The sequence below is a fragment of the Capricornis sumatraensis genome, chromosome 9 (genome assembly GCF_032405125.1).
Source record: "Capricornis sumatraensis isolate serow.1 chromosome 9, serow.2, whole genome shotgun sequence".
NCBI classification, from domain to species: Eukaryota; Metazoa; Chordata; class Mammalia; order Artiodactyla; family Bovidae; genus Capricornis; species Capricornis sumatraensis.
In genome coordinates, this window is record NC_091077.1 from 69,761,423 (window position 1) to 69,778,656 (window position 17,234).

Below are 17,234 nucleotides of genomic sequence, written 5' to 3' on the forward strand. Positions count from 1 at the left end.
CCTGAGTCAGACTATTTTTCTTTTCATAAGTTTGGACTTATTCTCTCTTAAAGACACAGAAAATGTTTACTCTTTAAAAACAACAACTTTTTACTGCCCTATTTCCTTTCACAATAAAAACTGGTCATTACCTGCCTTGCTATGACCATTGATTGATGATTATGTGAATGGGATTCTGGAGAGAAAAAATGGATAAGCTATACTAAATCTGTTTAGAGTTAGTAGAAACACTGGAGAGATTCAAGGAACAGTCAAGCATAATTGTCATAAGTTTTGCTATGTTTTGGAACCTTAATGATAAAAATGCCAAATGAGCTACCAATACAGTGAGAAGATACGGCTTTACTTCCCATGTTGCAAGCCAGTCAGTTAGCAAATAATTTTTAAACTTCCTCTTGCCCAAGTAGTTGCACACCAATATTCCTCTCCGGCACGTTTCAAGGCACCCTATCTTCCCAGAATTAAGGTACAGGGTTCCTGGGAGGTTGCAAAAGATCTCCACCCCTCTTTATTCAACCTCCTCTCCCTGTACATCTGAAGAACTCTATTCTGGGCTAGCTTGACCTCCTCAGTCTAGAAGGAACATGCTGGGCCCCCTCCTATCTCCAAACCATCATTCATTTGCTCTTACTTCATCTGGAACACTGGCTTAGGTCTGTGTCCATTTGCAATGCCTTCCCAATCCTGTAGAGTCTGGTAATGAATGTGGTACTGGTGGTGGTGGTAGAGTAATGGAAAAGAGAACTATTGTGTTTGGAAAGGGAGACTTTAACTCATTCAGTCCTCATGGTGAGACTCTGTATCACCATTTGGCAGATTAGGAGACTGAGACTCAGAGAGGTCCACCAATTTGCCCTGAGGTCACACAGCTAATGAATGTCTGAGCAGGGATTCAATCTCAGTCCTGTTACACATCAGAGCCTGAACTCTTCATACTTACACTATCCTATCAGAACTAATTCCACCTTCACTGAGACTCCAGCTTCGAACCTCTCTCATTCCTCTGAAAAAAACTGCTGACTGCCCCACCCAGAGCCACACAGAAGTAGATTCTGTAGGGTCATTTTGTTCTTCTCTTAAGTGTGCGAGTCTTCAACCTCCAACAACTAGACTGTAGGTACTTTGAGGTCATGGCTATGTCTTAATCTCCTTCTCCAAGCCCCTAGCACTGTGTTCAGCAAACCACAGCCCTTGAGAAATTCATACTGAAGAGTTTATTCTAAAATAGGTACTGATTTTTAAAAGTATGTGCTTAATTTATATGAGGAAATGACCAAGTCATATATTTGGCATAGTTTATAAAAGCAGAAGACTTAAATTTGGTGCCCCTTTTGGCTCTAGACTTTTTAATCCAATATATAAATTCCCAAAGGTCATGTCTGGGGAGGTTTTTTAATACCATTTTTTAAGTGAATTTGCTCCTTCACTCCTGCTGACTTGTACTTACACTTTAATTTTTTGACTAATATAATGAATCATCTCGGGTATAGACATTATCTCAAGTTATAGGCTGCTATCAACATGAGGCTGGTCTTGATGTACATTAGCCTTTTATTAACTGTACTCCTAGACTCTTGGAAATACTTAGGTTTTTGCATACTCTCTGGAACAAGAAATATCATATCTGATATGCAGACATGGCTAACTCATCTTTCCTTCTGTTTTATGACAGTAAAATCTCTGAGGATTATTCACCCTCCATGTGAATCGTCAGCATCTGATCCCAAATGTGTTGCTCTTAATAATAAGTCCATGTTCACTGTGCCCACCCAGCCTCCCAGGGAGAGTGGGAAGGATGTCTAACCATGCGATACTGAGCCTATTTATAAATCCAGTTCAATGTTTTAAGTAATTCAAATCCAGATGAGCAGGGGAGATGGCCTGAACTCCCTTCCATTCAGAACACATACAGACCAACTCATAAAGCCAGATGGGCACCCATTTACCAACACAACATTAATTTCAAATATCAGAATCAGATTTTGAGACTCTGGAAACTCCCTCATAAAATTAAAGCCCAGGGATGCTTCAGTAATTTCAGAAGACAATCTGTGCTTGGCTTTATGCTTCCTCAAGTAGAAAATAATGTTTTGAGGGATGCAGAAAACAGAATCTAAACGATAAGCATCAACTATCAAAGTCAAGTTGACTTGGGTGATTCCTACGAAAGAAGTACAATACCTTCCTGTCACTACACATTTCCCTGACACCCATTTATCACCAATCTACTTTCCTTATCAGGGGAGTCAAGATACAGTGGGTCCAAATATCAGCAAAATATGGAGTGGAATGGCAAAATCACTCCTGATTTAAAGTTGATAAGCACCTATCAATGAAACCAGCACTGATTCCACGCACCTCCTCACTCTAGAGTTTACACTGGGTTCACGTTTTGAACAGTGTAATTCAGCTTATTAGCCTTTAAGTTCCAGCTCTTTCCCCACTTGCTTCTCAAAGTGTGGGTGACACTGATTGGAAAGTCTAAGAGCTGAAAAATTGATTGGAAGTTTCTGGCAGCCCATTTCCCACAGAGCTGTATGTACAGCACAATAAATACTAGTTGTACTGAAAGATATTTCTGTGGAGGGTAGTTTTCTATCCCAACTTCCTTTATGTTTATTCAGCCAAATGGAAAATTCCACAATGGTAGACTCTGCGTCCTTAAAAAAAAAAAAAATCATATAATGAGGGCAGTGAGGGAAAGAATAAAACAAACCAAAATAATACTTGAGCACTGTTTAGTTTCCAATCCTCTGAGACATTCCTTAAATTTTTCATTTTTTCTGGTATTATGAACTTCTCAAAATGGAGCTTACTGCAGATCATTAGAAGCCTTTAGTGTCACACTTTAAACACTCTTTACTCAGAGGCCCTATGACTGAGAAGTGTCGCTTACATTTAGCATGGATATAATTAAACATGTTTCTGTTGAAAGGGGCATTCTCATTATGGCTAAGGACCACTTTAGACTAAATTGAAATGGAAAGGAGGAACATAGATGAGGTGTAGGTAGCAAGCGGTTATTTCTAGGGAGGCATAAAATGCCAAATGTGTAACAATTATATTTTACAACCCCGCATTCTAAAGACTTCAGAGCATTTTATTATATAAGAAGCCCCAGTTGAAGCTTAAGGAGCATTCCAGCACACACTCATTGCCCATAGCCTTTAAAGAAAAATAAAATCCAAACCATAATCAAAATCTGCAGAAAATTTCAAAACAAAGGATTTAAGTATTTTGAAAGGGTCTACTGCTATTCGCGCAAAAGGCTTTAAAAGTATTCTAAAGACACTGCAGAGGTTTGAAGGGGAGGGGTGCTCCCAAACCTCCTCTTATTTTAAGGCAGATTTCATGTTCAGATTAGATGATACTCCTCTTCTCAAATGTATGTTATCATTGTGCCACGTGGCTGAAGGTGCACCAGAAAGCTTTGCATCTGTTAGAAGCACGGTATAGAAGACTTCTGAATCACATGAAATTAAGGCAGTTGTAAGCTAATGCAGCTATATCAACGTAAGACATACTAACTTACATGATTGACTTTTACAGTGGAAAGAAAAAGGCTGTTTTCAGGCAGCTGTTATTGCCTCAATGGAAAAAAAAATCAATGAAAGTGAAATGAACAAGAGATTTTGTCTGAGTTGCAGTTAATACCACTGAAGAGCTATGGATATTAAAAGGTCAACAAATAAATTAGCCAGAGTGTTATGAAATGAATGATTTGGCTTATAATTTTATTGAGTGAAAATTGTTCGCTGCCTATTAGACCAGGTAATTTTTATCTCGTGCCTCAATTACTGTTCCGTAAGCAATAATATAGTTGTAAGAGCTGCTGGTTCGATCGTGTGACCTCTGAGAAGCCGGCTAGGACAGCTGACTTTACTATGATGGATAACTAAGCTTGGTCTCCACGAGGTGCCAAACCTCCCTTTCCTGCAAGGGGATCTCATAAAAGAAACATTACAGCTTGATTCATTTTACCAAAATGTTTGACTTTTCAAGTGTCAGCAGTTAAGTATAAATTGTGAAACCAGGTATTCCTGAGAAGACTGATGACAATGGCTTCCCCCCCTCTTTTTGGTCTCGTGGCATTCTCTTCTAAATGGTGTCATGGTAATTGGTGAATGGGAGCCTGGGGTGCTTCCCGCCACAAATACAGTGAAAAATGGTGTCTGCACCCTTGTGGATATGACCTGCTTGGAGGTACAGAGCTGAACTTGGTAACCTCTGGCTGGCTCTTCTTATTCCGATTCATTGTACTGGTTTAAGACCAACGCTCTGGGTTAGGTCCTGCTGAGTGGCCTTGGAAATCGACTTTCTGATCAGGATGAAAGTCTCTGCTTAAAGAGAAGGCTGTGGACAGAGGTGCCTTTTTCAGGGCTAGGTTGTAAAGTCAGCACATGAAACAAAAACTGCCTAGAGTCAAAATTACCCTTGAAACTCTTTTAAGTTGCCAAGGCCTGGGCTCTTAGAAACACAAAAGGCAGAAATTAACTACTTGTGTTTCTCTTTGTCTTTTGGCTGTGGCTTCCCTTTCCCTAGGGTGAGAGAGAATAAATATCTAGTTTGAAAGTAAGAGGACCATTGAGTAAACAAAGAGATTTATTTTATGTATGTCGGCGTATGTCTGTGTATGTGTGTCTGGCGTGTGTGTATACAAATGTATATGTATATTTATATTTTTGGACAAGTACGTGTAGTTAAACTTGAGTAAGAGATACATGCAGGCTGGAACTACGCTGGACTTTAAGGATATCTAAGGGAGGCAAAAATAGAGTTGGTTTTGGCTTCTTAAATTGTTGAACATCACTGGTTATTACATGTACCTCGAGACGAATGGTATCTGTAAATGATGATTCCCAAAGCTTTACAGATGGTCCTGACTATAACTGCAATTAAAATTCACTGCCTCAAGACTGCTGGGGCTCTGTTGGTTCTTATTACTCCAGTGTTTAATTGAAGTGTTACTCAAGGCTGGAAATAGTAAGCATGGCCAGAGACATCCTAGTGTCTGTTTCTTTGGTCTTTAAGAGGACGGTGTTGGGTGGTTAGGGGGTAGAAATGAGCCCCTTGTGCCTCCTCCTGTGACTTCTCCTTGAACTAATGAGTAATTATATTCAAAGCCTCTGTACACAGGGTGTGATATGAAGGTTAAAGTTACCCCCACACACACGCGCACCCACCCATCAAGAGCTCCATGCTAAAAAAGGACTTGAAGGAGGCTCAAGAATACAGCTATTGGAGTAACTGTTATGACAAGTCCCTACCGCGATGACTCGGGGGCTAAAGAGAAAGAGAATTATCTCCTGGTATTGTATATGTATTTTTAATTCCTGCTGCCTCTTTCCCCTGACTCAGCCATCTGTGAGCTACCCTCAGACCCTGCTACCACCTTCCTCCTCCCCCTAGCTGAACTTGCAGAATTCTAAAAATCTGGTTTATAAAACTGCCTTTTTTCTTACAATTCCCATTTCTTAATTCTAGGAGGCAGTGCCTTAGAGATTCGGGCTCTGGAATCCAAAAGCATTGGTTCAAAACCTGCTTGGCCACTTGCAGCATTGTAAATGCAGCCCTTGGTTTCCTCTGTTTCCTCATCAGTGGACTCAGACCAGCTTCGAGCTCAGCAGACAGGCTTATGGACCAGGAGGCAGTGATAACCCTTACTTATTTTCCAGAGAATTTGGGCAAACCATGTGCATTCTTAGAGCCAATGTGGATTATGTGCCTGCAAAACCCTGTGAAAGGCTCTGAACAGACTAATGGGGAGGAAATCTGGACATGGAAAGTCTCTATTGGCAGCTGCATGAGCTGTCCTGAGCCTCAGTTTCCTCATCTCTAAATTGGGCATGATTCAATAGTGACAGAATGCCGTACTGCAGAGTTGGTTAGTTAAATAAAACATAAATAAAGTAACACAGTGAAAATTAAAACTTCTGTGGGAGTCATGGCCTTTTTAATGAAGCTACAATCTCTGTCCCCAGAAAAACAATGTGTGCATGCAGGTGTGTGCATACTCATCTCACACACATACTTGTGTATACAATTTCAAAGGCACACAAAACTAGGTTAAACTCCCCCGATAAAAGAAGCATAAGCAGGAGGGGACACCAAGCCCCTGAACTGGGCATATTATCAAAATGGGGAAGTGGAATTTGCCTGTGAGTTTTCTGGCAGAGACAGAGGAGAGAGGGGTAAAAAAGAACTGCATTCCACAGTTTGTGTTTTTGACAAGAAAAGGCAGAGACAAAATGGTTTTTGGAAACAAACCCAAGCATGCTTTTCCTAAGAGGTGAATATACCATATGATTTGCTTTTGTTTTTTGTTTTGTTTTGTTTTTTTGGTTTGAGTCATTTTGGTTCCCAGATATAATGTTAATAGAGTTTCTTAAAATTAAAAACAAAAACAAATAAATGATTAGGATTAGAGAGCAGGGCCGGTGTCACAGTGTGGAAGATAAAGACATAGGGTTTTTCCTTCTCCTCTTCTGAAACCCTCAGTCATCCCCTTTTCTGCTAACAGGCAATGTGGTTATGCAAAGATTTCTTATTTGTATTTTCACTGATGCAACTGCAGGTTTTGAATTACGGAGAGTCTTTGCATAAAGACTAAAACAATAAAAACATAATTAGAATACATGGTATACAGCCGACTCCAGTTTTATTTTGCCCCAGCTCTGTATTTATGATAAATCACTAAACACGACCGATCTTTAGGGCGGGTGATTTTGGGTCTCGTCTCTGCATTGAGCAAAACCAGGGCCTGTGACTAGCGTCTGAATTTCCATTCTGCAAGTGTACAGTGGAACTGAATAATATTTGGCACAATGCAGTGCACAACTGAGCCACTAAATGGCTGATTTACTAAATTGTTATTAGATGAGCCCTTGCTGTTCCAAATGAAAGTGCAGTCACTGTCTTCCTGCATGGTGTGTTCAGATTGTTCTGTGTTTAAATATTCAGCATGAGGCTAATGCGAACTGATGAACTGAGACTATAAACATTCACTTTCAATACAGACAGAGCAACAGAGATGAAACATATCATGTGGCCTGTGGAGGTGAAAGTGATTTATATTTAAGGATGTTGCTGCCTACTTCCATTACTTTAAGGTACTCTTAATTAGCATGGTGTTGGAAATGACTAATTCCCATGTACAGGAAGAAGAGGCTGGGATTGTTATTTTTTTTTGCACACCAGTGAATGAGAAGCCACCCCAAGGATCTGCTGCCTATGTTGTGGTTCAGAACCTTGAGTTTTATTCATGGCGGGCTGCACCATGCCAGCAGAGTCTTATTTCTTCTGGGAGAACTATGGTTTCTAACATTCAGCGTTTTCTCTGTACCCACCCAAAAGGTCCACAGCCCCTCCTCAGTACCATCTATGCTTCAGCAGCCCACCTTCCTTACCATCGGCATCTACTGCACTGACTCCACAGCCAGCCCAGGACCTCACTCTCCATCTCACCAGCACCTTTACTGACACCTGCTGGAATGAAGAACAACCCTTGCTCCCTGGACAAAGATAACCCCCTCCGCCTTCCTCCCCTTGGAGGGCAGTTATAGGCAAGCACTTAAAATACTGTGATCACTTACAGTAGATTAGAATTTTTTATTGGTGCCCTGTTGCCATAACAACACGAAGACAGCAGATGACTTAAGCTAAGCTTGCAAAGCAAAAGGCTGCTCATCTGGCAGTTAAAATGAATACAGTTCATTTCACAAGTTTCCCATATGGACTCTTAGTGTATGGTAATGAGGAGACCATATGGTGAGAGAAAATGCAGTGAGAACAATTGGGTTCCACTGGCTGAGTGGGAAGTAGGGAGAGAAAACCCGGGTGAGAGATTCCGGTGTGTGCGCTCTTTGGGTTCAAGGTTTGGTTGAGGTTTGTTTGGGTTTGCGTTTGGGATGGTTGTGTTCCGTAGGGGTTTCGTGTTTCTTAATCTGTTCCTTAATATGTCGGCTGCGTGAAATGACAAACATCTTGCAAATTTTGCAATATCATTCATCACAAACTGTCAGCAGTGTTTGCAAATCTGACTTGCAAGATCTTTTAAATGTGTTGTGCTTAAAAGGCAACAGTACTAAGTTTTTAGACAAAGTGCAGGAAAATTTAAGCACTTCTGACAAGCAGAAACATTAACAGTAATCATTTTAAAAACACTTGCATCTTTTGCCTGGGTGTTTAGCTGTAAATAATGCTAGAATGCATAAAAGCTTTAAAGTAAAAAATGGAATAAATACTTTTTATTATGTTTCATAAAGGAAAACAAAAGAAATGCTGTGCCCCATGTGCATATGTTATCCATAGGTACAGAGGTATGGAGATACCCCACTCTCCTCACTGCTCACCAGATTGGAAAGTGGGGAGGACAGCTTGAGAGAGGCTCTAAAGTCAATTCGGTACTATACATGCTTCATAAAAGATGAATATAAATGCATTAGTTAGACACGGTGAGCTAAATTAGAAGGTCAGGCAGGGCTGGGAGGGCTGAAAAATCACACAACCAATGAGTGTAATTACTCTTTTTTAAGTCTATTAAGTGGTGTTGTTCTATCAAGGCTCAAGGGTATAGGACATGAAGAACAAGATAAAGTAATGTGTATTTATTACTCCCACTGGATCAATTTACCAGATATTTTCAGCTCCATAAAGCAAAATACACAAATGCCGCCTTTGTTACTTTTCTCAAACTGCTTTATTTTCTCTAAAAGAGGGACTGGCTCTTGGAGAAGAGACACATTTGCCCTGTGCAGGTCCCCATGCCAACCCCTCTGGGCAGGGAAAAGAGAGAAAGCTGGTGCATGTTTAAGTAGGATGGGGCTGAGGTTAGGCGAGGGACAGGAGAGAGAAGCCTGTGGCCTCAAGGCAGAATTGCTTGGGTTTCCAGAATTGGAGGGAAATGGGAACTTGATGCAGCGAGGCCCGAGGCCCTGCGTGCGAACCCTAATTTTCCATGTGCTTGCTGTGAGTGGCACGCCGCCAGCCCTCTGGAAACTCTGACCCTGTGATGTGGGGTGTACCCATCTTGCCAGGAGTAATAGCCCCCATATACTGAAGTCTCACTATCAGCCCGAGAGACCCTGTTGCATAAATTATCTTATTAACACCCAACAGCCGCACCGTGGGGCAGCTGCTTTCCGGAGGAGGAATCGGAGTCTGGGAAGGGTGAGTCTGTGCACAGACAGCGCAGGCGGTTTTCAAAACCAACGTCCACCTAACCTGAGTCTCCCCTCCTGACCGCTTTGCTTTTCAGAAACCTTGATAAAGCCATGCCAGGCACATTGTGGGCACGACATGTTACCTATTCCCTGGGCCTCACCGCAAACTCATGAATGCCGGCCAAGCGCGATGCCTCTGTACTAATGCTCACGGATCACTCAGGAAGACAGCCGGCAAACTGAAGGGGACAGGGACACCTCTGGCCTTCAAACAGAGACAGCTGGCTCCTCGCTCAGTACTTCTGGATGGCCTCCTGCATCTCAGCATCTCAGCGCTTCTAAGTGACCACAGTCGCCATCCCCCTCACCGCCACCTGATAAGAAAGGTCCACTTTCACCCCAAAGTTGGTCAAAAGTTCCTCTCCCTCCTGCCAGGATCCAGAGAGGAAGGCATATCTGTATGACAGAAGAGAATGCTGCAGCTGGGAACCCTCAGCCTGCCCTTCTCCACATGCTCAACAGAAAGGAAACCAAATCACACCTGGGCTTTGCATAAAGACAGTATTATAAATCGGTGTGTATGGCAACTACCCCTGATGGTAGCTTTGGGGGACAAAAATCATCTGCAGAGAAGGATTCCCATTTTCTCATTTGGTAAATGGGAATGAGGTCTGCTCTCCCTTCTCTCACAAGAGGGGCTCCCATAAAACAAAGCATGTACAAGTTCTTTGAAAAAGCGCAAGCCAGTATACAAAGGCATATTATTATGGAAAGCTGTCTGCTTGGTCTTTGGAGCAGTTTCATTTGACAGAATATGTGGGTGGTTGTATGAATCTAGCTTTGTCTATTCACAAACACATGGGTTTAATAAAGTGGAGTTTGTTTTTTAAGGTGTGTGGTCCACGGCGCACTGAAACACTCCTGTTTGACAAACACTGACCACGATTCTAAGAAAGGCGGAGCCCGTTTTCATCCCTCAAACAATGGACAGCGGGACTATAAATCTCCCAGGTCCACAGGAATACCTTGTGCTGGCTCCATCCGCCACTTCCTGACCCTGCTCTTGAACTCTCACTCCACCTTCACATTCAGAGCCAAGAGGACACCACTCTGATCTGAGTCACAGAGAGAGCTTCCTGGGGTGGGCTCTGGCCCAAGCTCTCGCACGGCGCAGTGGCTGGATGCAAGCTATGGAGTGTTTCCTTAACACACAAAGCCATTGTGTCCTTGATTACTCTTCCCAAACCCAGGAAAGCAGGGCTGGGAATTTCACCATCGGGCCACCAGGGACGAAGTGACACGTGCCTGGGCTATTTGTTCAACGATTCTGAACGTGATGTGCAACCGTGAAGATGTTTTTAAAAGCAAATACACAACACTCAACCATATATTCCTGTTTCTCTCCTTTCTTTATGAATAAGTGCTGCTTGGGAGCTAGAGACCTCAACCATTAAACCAAATTTGTCTCCTGTTTTTTCAGTAAATATTTATAGAGTGGCAGCAATGGGCCAGAAACTATACCATGTAACACACAGGATTACTTCTTTTTATCCTGATGTGATCCTGGTAATGTCTGCATGGTTATTTTGAAGTGAAGTCGCTCAGTCGTGCCCAACTCTTTGTGACCCCATGGACAGTAGCCTGCACCAAGCTCCTCCATCCATAGGATTTTCTAGGCAAGAGTACTGGAGTGGGTTGCTGTTTCCTTCTCCAGGGAATCTTCCCAACCCAGGGATCAAACCCAGGTCTCCTGCATTGTAGACAGATGCTTTACCATCTGAGCACCAGGGAAGTATTTTACCCCCATTTTATAGATGAAAAAACTGAGGCACAGAAAATAAAGCATACAGTCCACTGCTGACCCAGATTGGGATTTCCTGAGTGGCAGAGATTGGTTAGGAGAGCTCTCCAAAGTCAGAGTCTCATTCTCACAGCTGGCAAATAATCACAGCTACCTTTTTGTTGAGTGACATATAAGTGATGAAGGCAACCCCTCAAAGAAGGAAATATTACTATCTCCATTTGACAGAGAAGGAAATTGAGATACAGAGCGGTAAAGAATTTTGGGGCAAAAAGGAGTTTTGACTCAGATGACAGAGCTGGAGGTGGCATGGTTCTGAGTTCCACCTCACCCAATCTGACTCTCCAGTCCCTTCAGCAGACTCGAGAGAGATGCCAAATGAAAGTGAAAATGGTTCCCGAATGGAAACAACGGGAAGAATCTGCTATGCACTTATGACTTCTTTCTACCACTCAGAAACCTTAGGGACTGACCACTGGGTGGACACATATTATTTACATCCTTGTGCTATGAAATTATCAATTATTTTCCCATAGGAAATGCATGGGAGCTAGGTTCTTGCCAGACAAAGGAAACTAAAGATAATTCTCTCCATGGCACTCCTGTGCTGCAGAAGCAGAGGATCAGTCACTATTACTCTTAGATTCTCTAACTGCTCACCAAGAATAAGTCAGGGTGAAAGGGAAGGAGCTGTCAGGTGGAGGCCCCTTGCAAAGACAAGGATCTGAACAGACTGACACATCATAGAGTTTCTTCCTCAGGTAAAATGCTCTCAAGAAGTTTTTCTAAGGTGAGTAGCACCTAGCGGAGGTGAAACTATAATGGGAACTCAGGGCTGAGGCTGAAGGCTCTGTAGTTCTTCCCAGGCTTAGGAGAGGACAGACTTTGCCTGTCACAGTTCTTCCTCTCTTCCGGCAGGCAGGGCCCCTCACCACCCTGCCAGCCCCTCATATCTGTGCATCAGTTTCAGGGGTGGGATAGCTTTCTCCTGGACAAGGCCCATTCTGACAGGTGGCCCTGCCCGCCCCGCTCCCACGCAGCTGACCCCACAGGTAAGACGTGATGATGAACTGATCACCTACAGAAGTTTGCTGAGCTAGGAAGGATGCCAATTTCATTTTTGTAAGTGCTTTACGAGGGGAAACGGACCTGGAGACGACATATCTCTAGACTTACTGTGGCTTGTGTAGTCAATGAAATTTCACTGTGCATCGTCCTGCCCTTTGACATTCTTTAGCATTAGGCATTCTCTCCTCTGAGTCCTCACACAGCATCGGTTGTCCTTTTGTTAAATGTGGCTATTGTCTTCTGTTATGCATGGTGTTGTATATGGCAATATCTCCTACACATGGCCTGACTTCCTTGGGTACAGAGATGGGAATATCTCAACGCTGACAACAGTACAGAAGAGAAACCAATAGACGTGCATTTCCTTTTTTCTGCACTGGCAGTTAATGACAGATCACTGTATGACATATATTGCTCTGAGTGGAATTTCTGTTTAGTTTCTCCCAATTGGGTCTTAGGTGGGATGTTTCCGGAGGGAAGAGGCTCATGTCTCAGTGACCCAAATGCAAGATCTGTCAGTATGCTTTCCTTTGAGCTCTAGCTGTTCTCCCCTCACCAGGAATAGTCATGGGGGCAGAAAGCAATATTCTGTTTCTTCTTGAGACATGATATGATAGGATGATTAATAATCTGGACTTTGGAAGCAGGCTTTGTAGATCGGAATCTCAGTTCAGTGGTTTACATATTGTATGACCTTGGGCAATTGATTTAACTTCTCTTTAGTTACTTTCTTCCCTAAAATAGAGGTGGTAATGGTACCAATCTCCAAGGGTTTTTGAGAGGAAGAAATGACACAAGTGGGCTTCCCAGGTGGTGCTAGTGGTAAAGAACCCACCTGACAACATAGGAGACCTAAGAGATGCAGGTTTGATCCCTGAGTCAGGAAGATCTCCTAGAGGAAGGCCTGGCAACCCACTCCAGTATTCTTGTTTGGAGAACCTCCATGGACCTCTGGTGGGCTATCATTCTTGGGGTTACAAAGAGTCAGACATGACTGAAGCAACTTAGCATGTATGTACAATGACCCAAATACAAATAAATACAACATTACCTGGCACATGAGTGCTTATTACTTGGATTATTGCTTACCTTATTGTACTAAATACACAAAGCACAGAAATACTGCGTTGCTTCTTTATGAAAATTTATCAGTAGCAAAGTTTTCTGCCAATCATCCAAGCCCACATCTCCAGAGACTACAAACCAAAGAGAAGGTATCCTACCTTTGGCAAACGCTCAGGGTCACCAGGGTGCCGGGGAATAACCTTCTGTAACCTCTGGAAACCATAATCAATGGTGGGTTCGTTGAGCGCTACAATGAAGAAGTCATACAATTAGAACAATTTCAGGAAATAAAGCAGCATATGATTTGCAGCACTTGTGGTGTGGAAATAACTAGGAAGTCCAAGGTTTCACTGACACTTTTGAATTAGATCATAAAATGATGGACAGATGATCCCTTTTGTTGAACACTTCCACCATCTAATTCCTGCTTTTCACCATGGTGGGGCCTGACTCACTCTAAAGAACATGAGAAGCAGGTCCTGAACTCTGCTCTTCTGGCCAAATTCTATATTTCTTACATTGTTGATGGTAGAGAGTAAAATGGAATTGGATATGAGGTTATAGGATTTCCTTTAGTCAGAAGGTTGGGTTAAAACACTGGAAGGCTTGTCCAAGGGTGTTTACAGTCATAAACAGCATAAGAATCTGCTTAAGTACAAAATATTGAGTGGCCCTCAGTTGATAGAGGAGCTCAATGCCAGTGGTGGCAATTAAGCAAGAGTGTGGTGATGGGCACAGGAGTCTGGATCTTCTCAGTATGCAAAGCCTATGCTACCCTTGGAAGACTCTGAAATGAGACAGGTATTGAAAATGCCCTAGGTATGACACCCTCACATCTAAGATGACAGACTGATGCACCAACATCAATATTATTTCAGGGAAAGGCTAACCCCTGTGGAGCAACCAGCTTAGAACAGCTCAGTCCCCAGGATGAATTTTTAAAAAGAGTAAAAGAGCATAGTATTTGGAGACAGTGGGCCTTTCTGTACCCTAATTGACTACACTTTCTTCAAAGCATCCTTAAATTCAACAAGCCACAAAGTGGACTCTGGTATATCGTTTTCAAAGTTCCTCCCCAGGATATGAAATATCTCCAGCCTTCCTTGCCTGACCAGAAAAAGATGGCGGCTCCATCCTCTACCTCATCCCTCATCTCCTCTAAGTAATGGATGGGTGTGGGGGTTTGTTCTTTTATTTTTAGTGCAACCAAAGTATTCAAACACATAGTTTCTCCCTTACTGAATAAAAGACAGTCTCTGCAGTTCTGACATTTTGCTATACATTAGAAAACAAGGTGCCACATGCTTTACTTAAAATGTATTTCCATTAACCTAAATTTTAAAACTAAGATTCATACTACTGCTAACTTTAAAAAACTGTATTAAATTCAAATAGGTCCCAAGGCTAATGGAAGCAATTTGTATACCAACCCAAACTGACTGGCCCACTTTTCAAAATACAGGTATGATAATCTTGTGGTTTTAAAAGGATATTTAAATTGAAAGACTGTGAATTTAGTACATAATTATACCAATAGAACCCTTTAACTTGTCAACTTGTAAATCTAAAAGGCTATCAATCATTTCTAAAGAGGAAATAAACCTTAAAATTCCTTGATTGACAGTGCTTACTTTTTATGTAAGAAAAAAAAAAAGAAGGGAAAAAAGGCTGCATAAAGTGGCCAGAAATCCATTTACAAAAGTACATTGTTTTACATAGGTGAGTAAAAAGCCAATAATTACACCTCCAAAAGACATATAAATCAGAGTAAGTACTTTTTCCTCACTTGTGTATTTTAAGTTGGAGTGAACTTCAGGTAACTTTTTATTAAGAAGATTTCTTTTACCCAAATGCAGTGCTTGTTGAAGTTGTTAATAGAGCAGCATTTTCATTTAAGATAATGCAATCATTTTTGCAAATATGAGATTTAGCCATTTCTCCCACGTTCTCCTCCTCCCTACTACCAATTCCAAATGGTAAACTTTCAATCTGTCTCTTGTGGAAATTAACTAAAATTACACCCAAGTGAACCAAACCTCTCTATACTAGTATATGAGTTAAGGCATAATATTTATTATTCCTCCCATTTTATGAATTACTTTCTAAACCCTTGAGAAGAATTCTTTTTTCAAATTAGACTTGTAGAGAAAAAGCCATGGAATTCTTTATGCAGGAGAGCTGTGACTCATAAAATCCCCAGTATTTAATCAAGAAATGCACAAGAGTAACAGGAATGAACACCTAGGTTAACTTGTATATCACATATCTCCCACCCATAATGCTAATTGCCAACAAAGATGTTTAACCATAAAAACAGCTTTAGGCAATTAAACGTATCATTTTAATATCTAAAGATATAGTTCAGCATGCTGAAAAGTCTAATTCTTGGTTTTACTTTTCAGTGTAAGCCACCAATAAAACTTGACTTGTCGACCTACCCCTTCAGTTGTTTGCATAATGAATTAATTCCTACTGTGTCAAGAAACTCATAGCTGTTAACTGAATGACTGTCTGATGTATTAGGGGGAGGATGTGTTTCTCTGACTACAGGACCAACTCACAGCAGAATGACTGACATTCAGTACCCACAATTAAAAGAACTGATTCAGATATCATATGGAACTAATAGCTAAAGAGCTGAGAAGTCATTCTGCCATAAACAGTAATTGAATTAGATATATTAAACTCGTTATTCAAAGAAAAATAAGCATCTAGTCTATGGAAGTATGCTATGTGAGGGGAAATATTTTAGGTAGAGGGACAAAGGCTTTTAATTTATTTCCCATGTCTTTATGATTTGCTCTACACTCATATTTTCTATTAACCTGCCCTCAGTTTAGGTACTGAATATTTCGATGGCATTGTCCAGTGCTGTAAACAAAGATAACACTAAAGATATGTAAGCAAAGCTCATTGTCTTAATTCAAAGTTGCCTGATGATTTCTCTGACTGCACTAGTCTAAAGAAAAGTATTAAACCAATTACCGAGTGAGAAGGGCCATCTGATAAAGATTGTTACTTATAAACAATAAAACCCTGAAAACTGATTAACAGTCTAGGGAGGGGGATGGCTAAATTATGGCACACCCATAGGAATATGATGGAGTCCTCAAAAGCAATGCTTTGGGGAAAAAATAGAAAAAAAATTTAGTGGCATAAAATATATTGCTGTGCCAAGCAGCAGATCACAGAAGCATTTTGCTGTATGGCTACTTCTTTTTAATGAACATATACAGAGAAGAAAGAAAAGGTTTTTGTGTATAAACTGCTTAACAGTAGTTCTAAGAAGTGAGTCTTAGAGTGCTTTTCTTCCTTCTTAGAGTGCTTTTCTTCCTTCTCTTTGTGCTGCGCATTGTATACATTTTCCACAATGAACATATATTACTTTTATAATCAGAGAAAAAAGTTAAGAGCTAGAGATTGTTCCCAAGATGGAATCTGACCTGCTTGTATAAAGTAATGACATAAGAAACTTTGCCTTAAAAGGGGTCTGTATACCCTTTAATAACCTTGCCTAGGTTATTACAGACCATAAGAAAAATAAGTAGTATACTTTCGGCCAGTTGTATAAATATGTGACTATTCATAAACTCTCTGAAAATCAACAGAGAAGGTAACGGGGAGGAATCATAAAGAATGGTATATTTATTTTCATCAGTGGGGGTAGTCGTACCTTAGGGACATACATCTACTCTGCAAGAATGTAATATAAAGTTAATCCTTCAACAAAGTGACTTCATTGTATTCAAGCACAGGGCTCAGGGGGTGCCAGAAGAAATGTAACTAGTCAGTTTTTTCCCCTCAAAATTTGAGACAATTCTGAGAATTCTGCAGAGAAAGAATAAAACTTAATCAGACATGATTAGTCACAAAGTATAAGTATCTTAGGTTGTAAAAAGAAAAAACAAAAAAAAAAAAAAAAGAAAAAGAAAAAACAAATTGTCAACTGCAAAAGGATTGCAATGATGAGGGCCCCTCACGTCACCCCATTTCCAAACACCTAGTCCACATTCTGAATAGGGTTTGAGAGGCTGTTATCCCAAACCAGCTAGAGATGGTAACAGAAAAAGAGAGGCTCAGAGGTTCAGAAAAGTCCATAATCCCAAAGATGAAAAGCATCCATTTTTAAATCAGAGTAA

The 17,234-nt window shown here is 41.2% G+C and overlaps 1 protein-coding gene across 13 annotated transcripts in view; it reads right to left on the reverse strand.

Moving 5' to 3' along the window:
* EBF1 (EBF transcription factor 1) overlaps nt 1-17,234 on the reverse strand; it is a 404,609-nt gene that overhangs the window by 18,630 nt on the left and 368,745 nt on the right. For all 13 annotated transcript variants that reach the window (XM_068979369.1, XM_068979375.1, XM_068979371.1 and 10 more), the window contains one exon: nt 13,254-13,342. In XM_068979369.1, the coding sequence (XP_068835470.1) occupies nt 13,254-13,342 (89 nt within the window). The remainder of the gene's footprint in view (nt 1-13,253; nt 13,343-17,234) is intronic.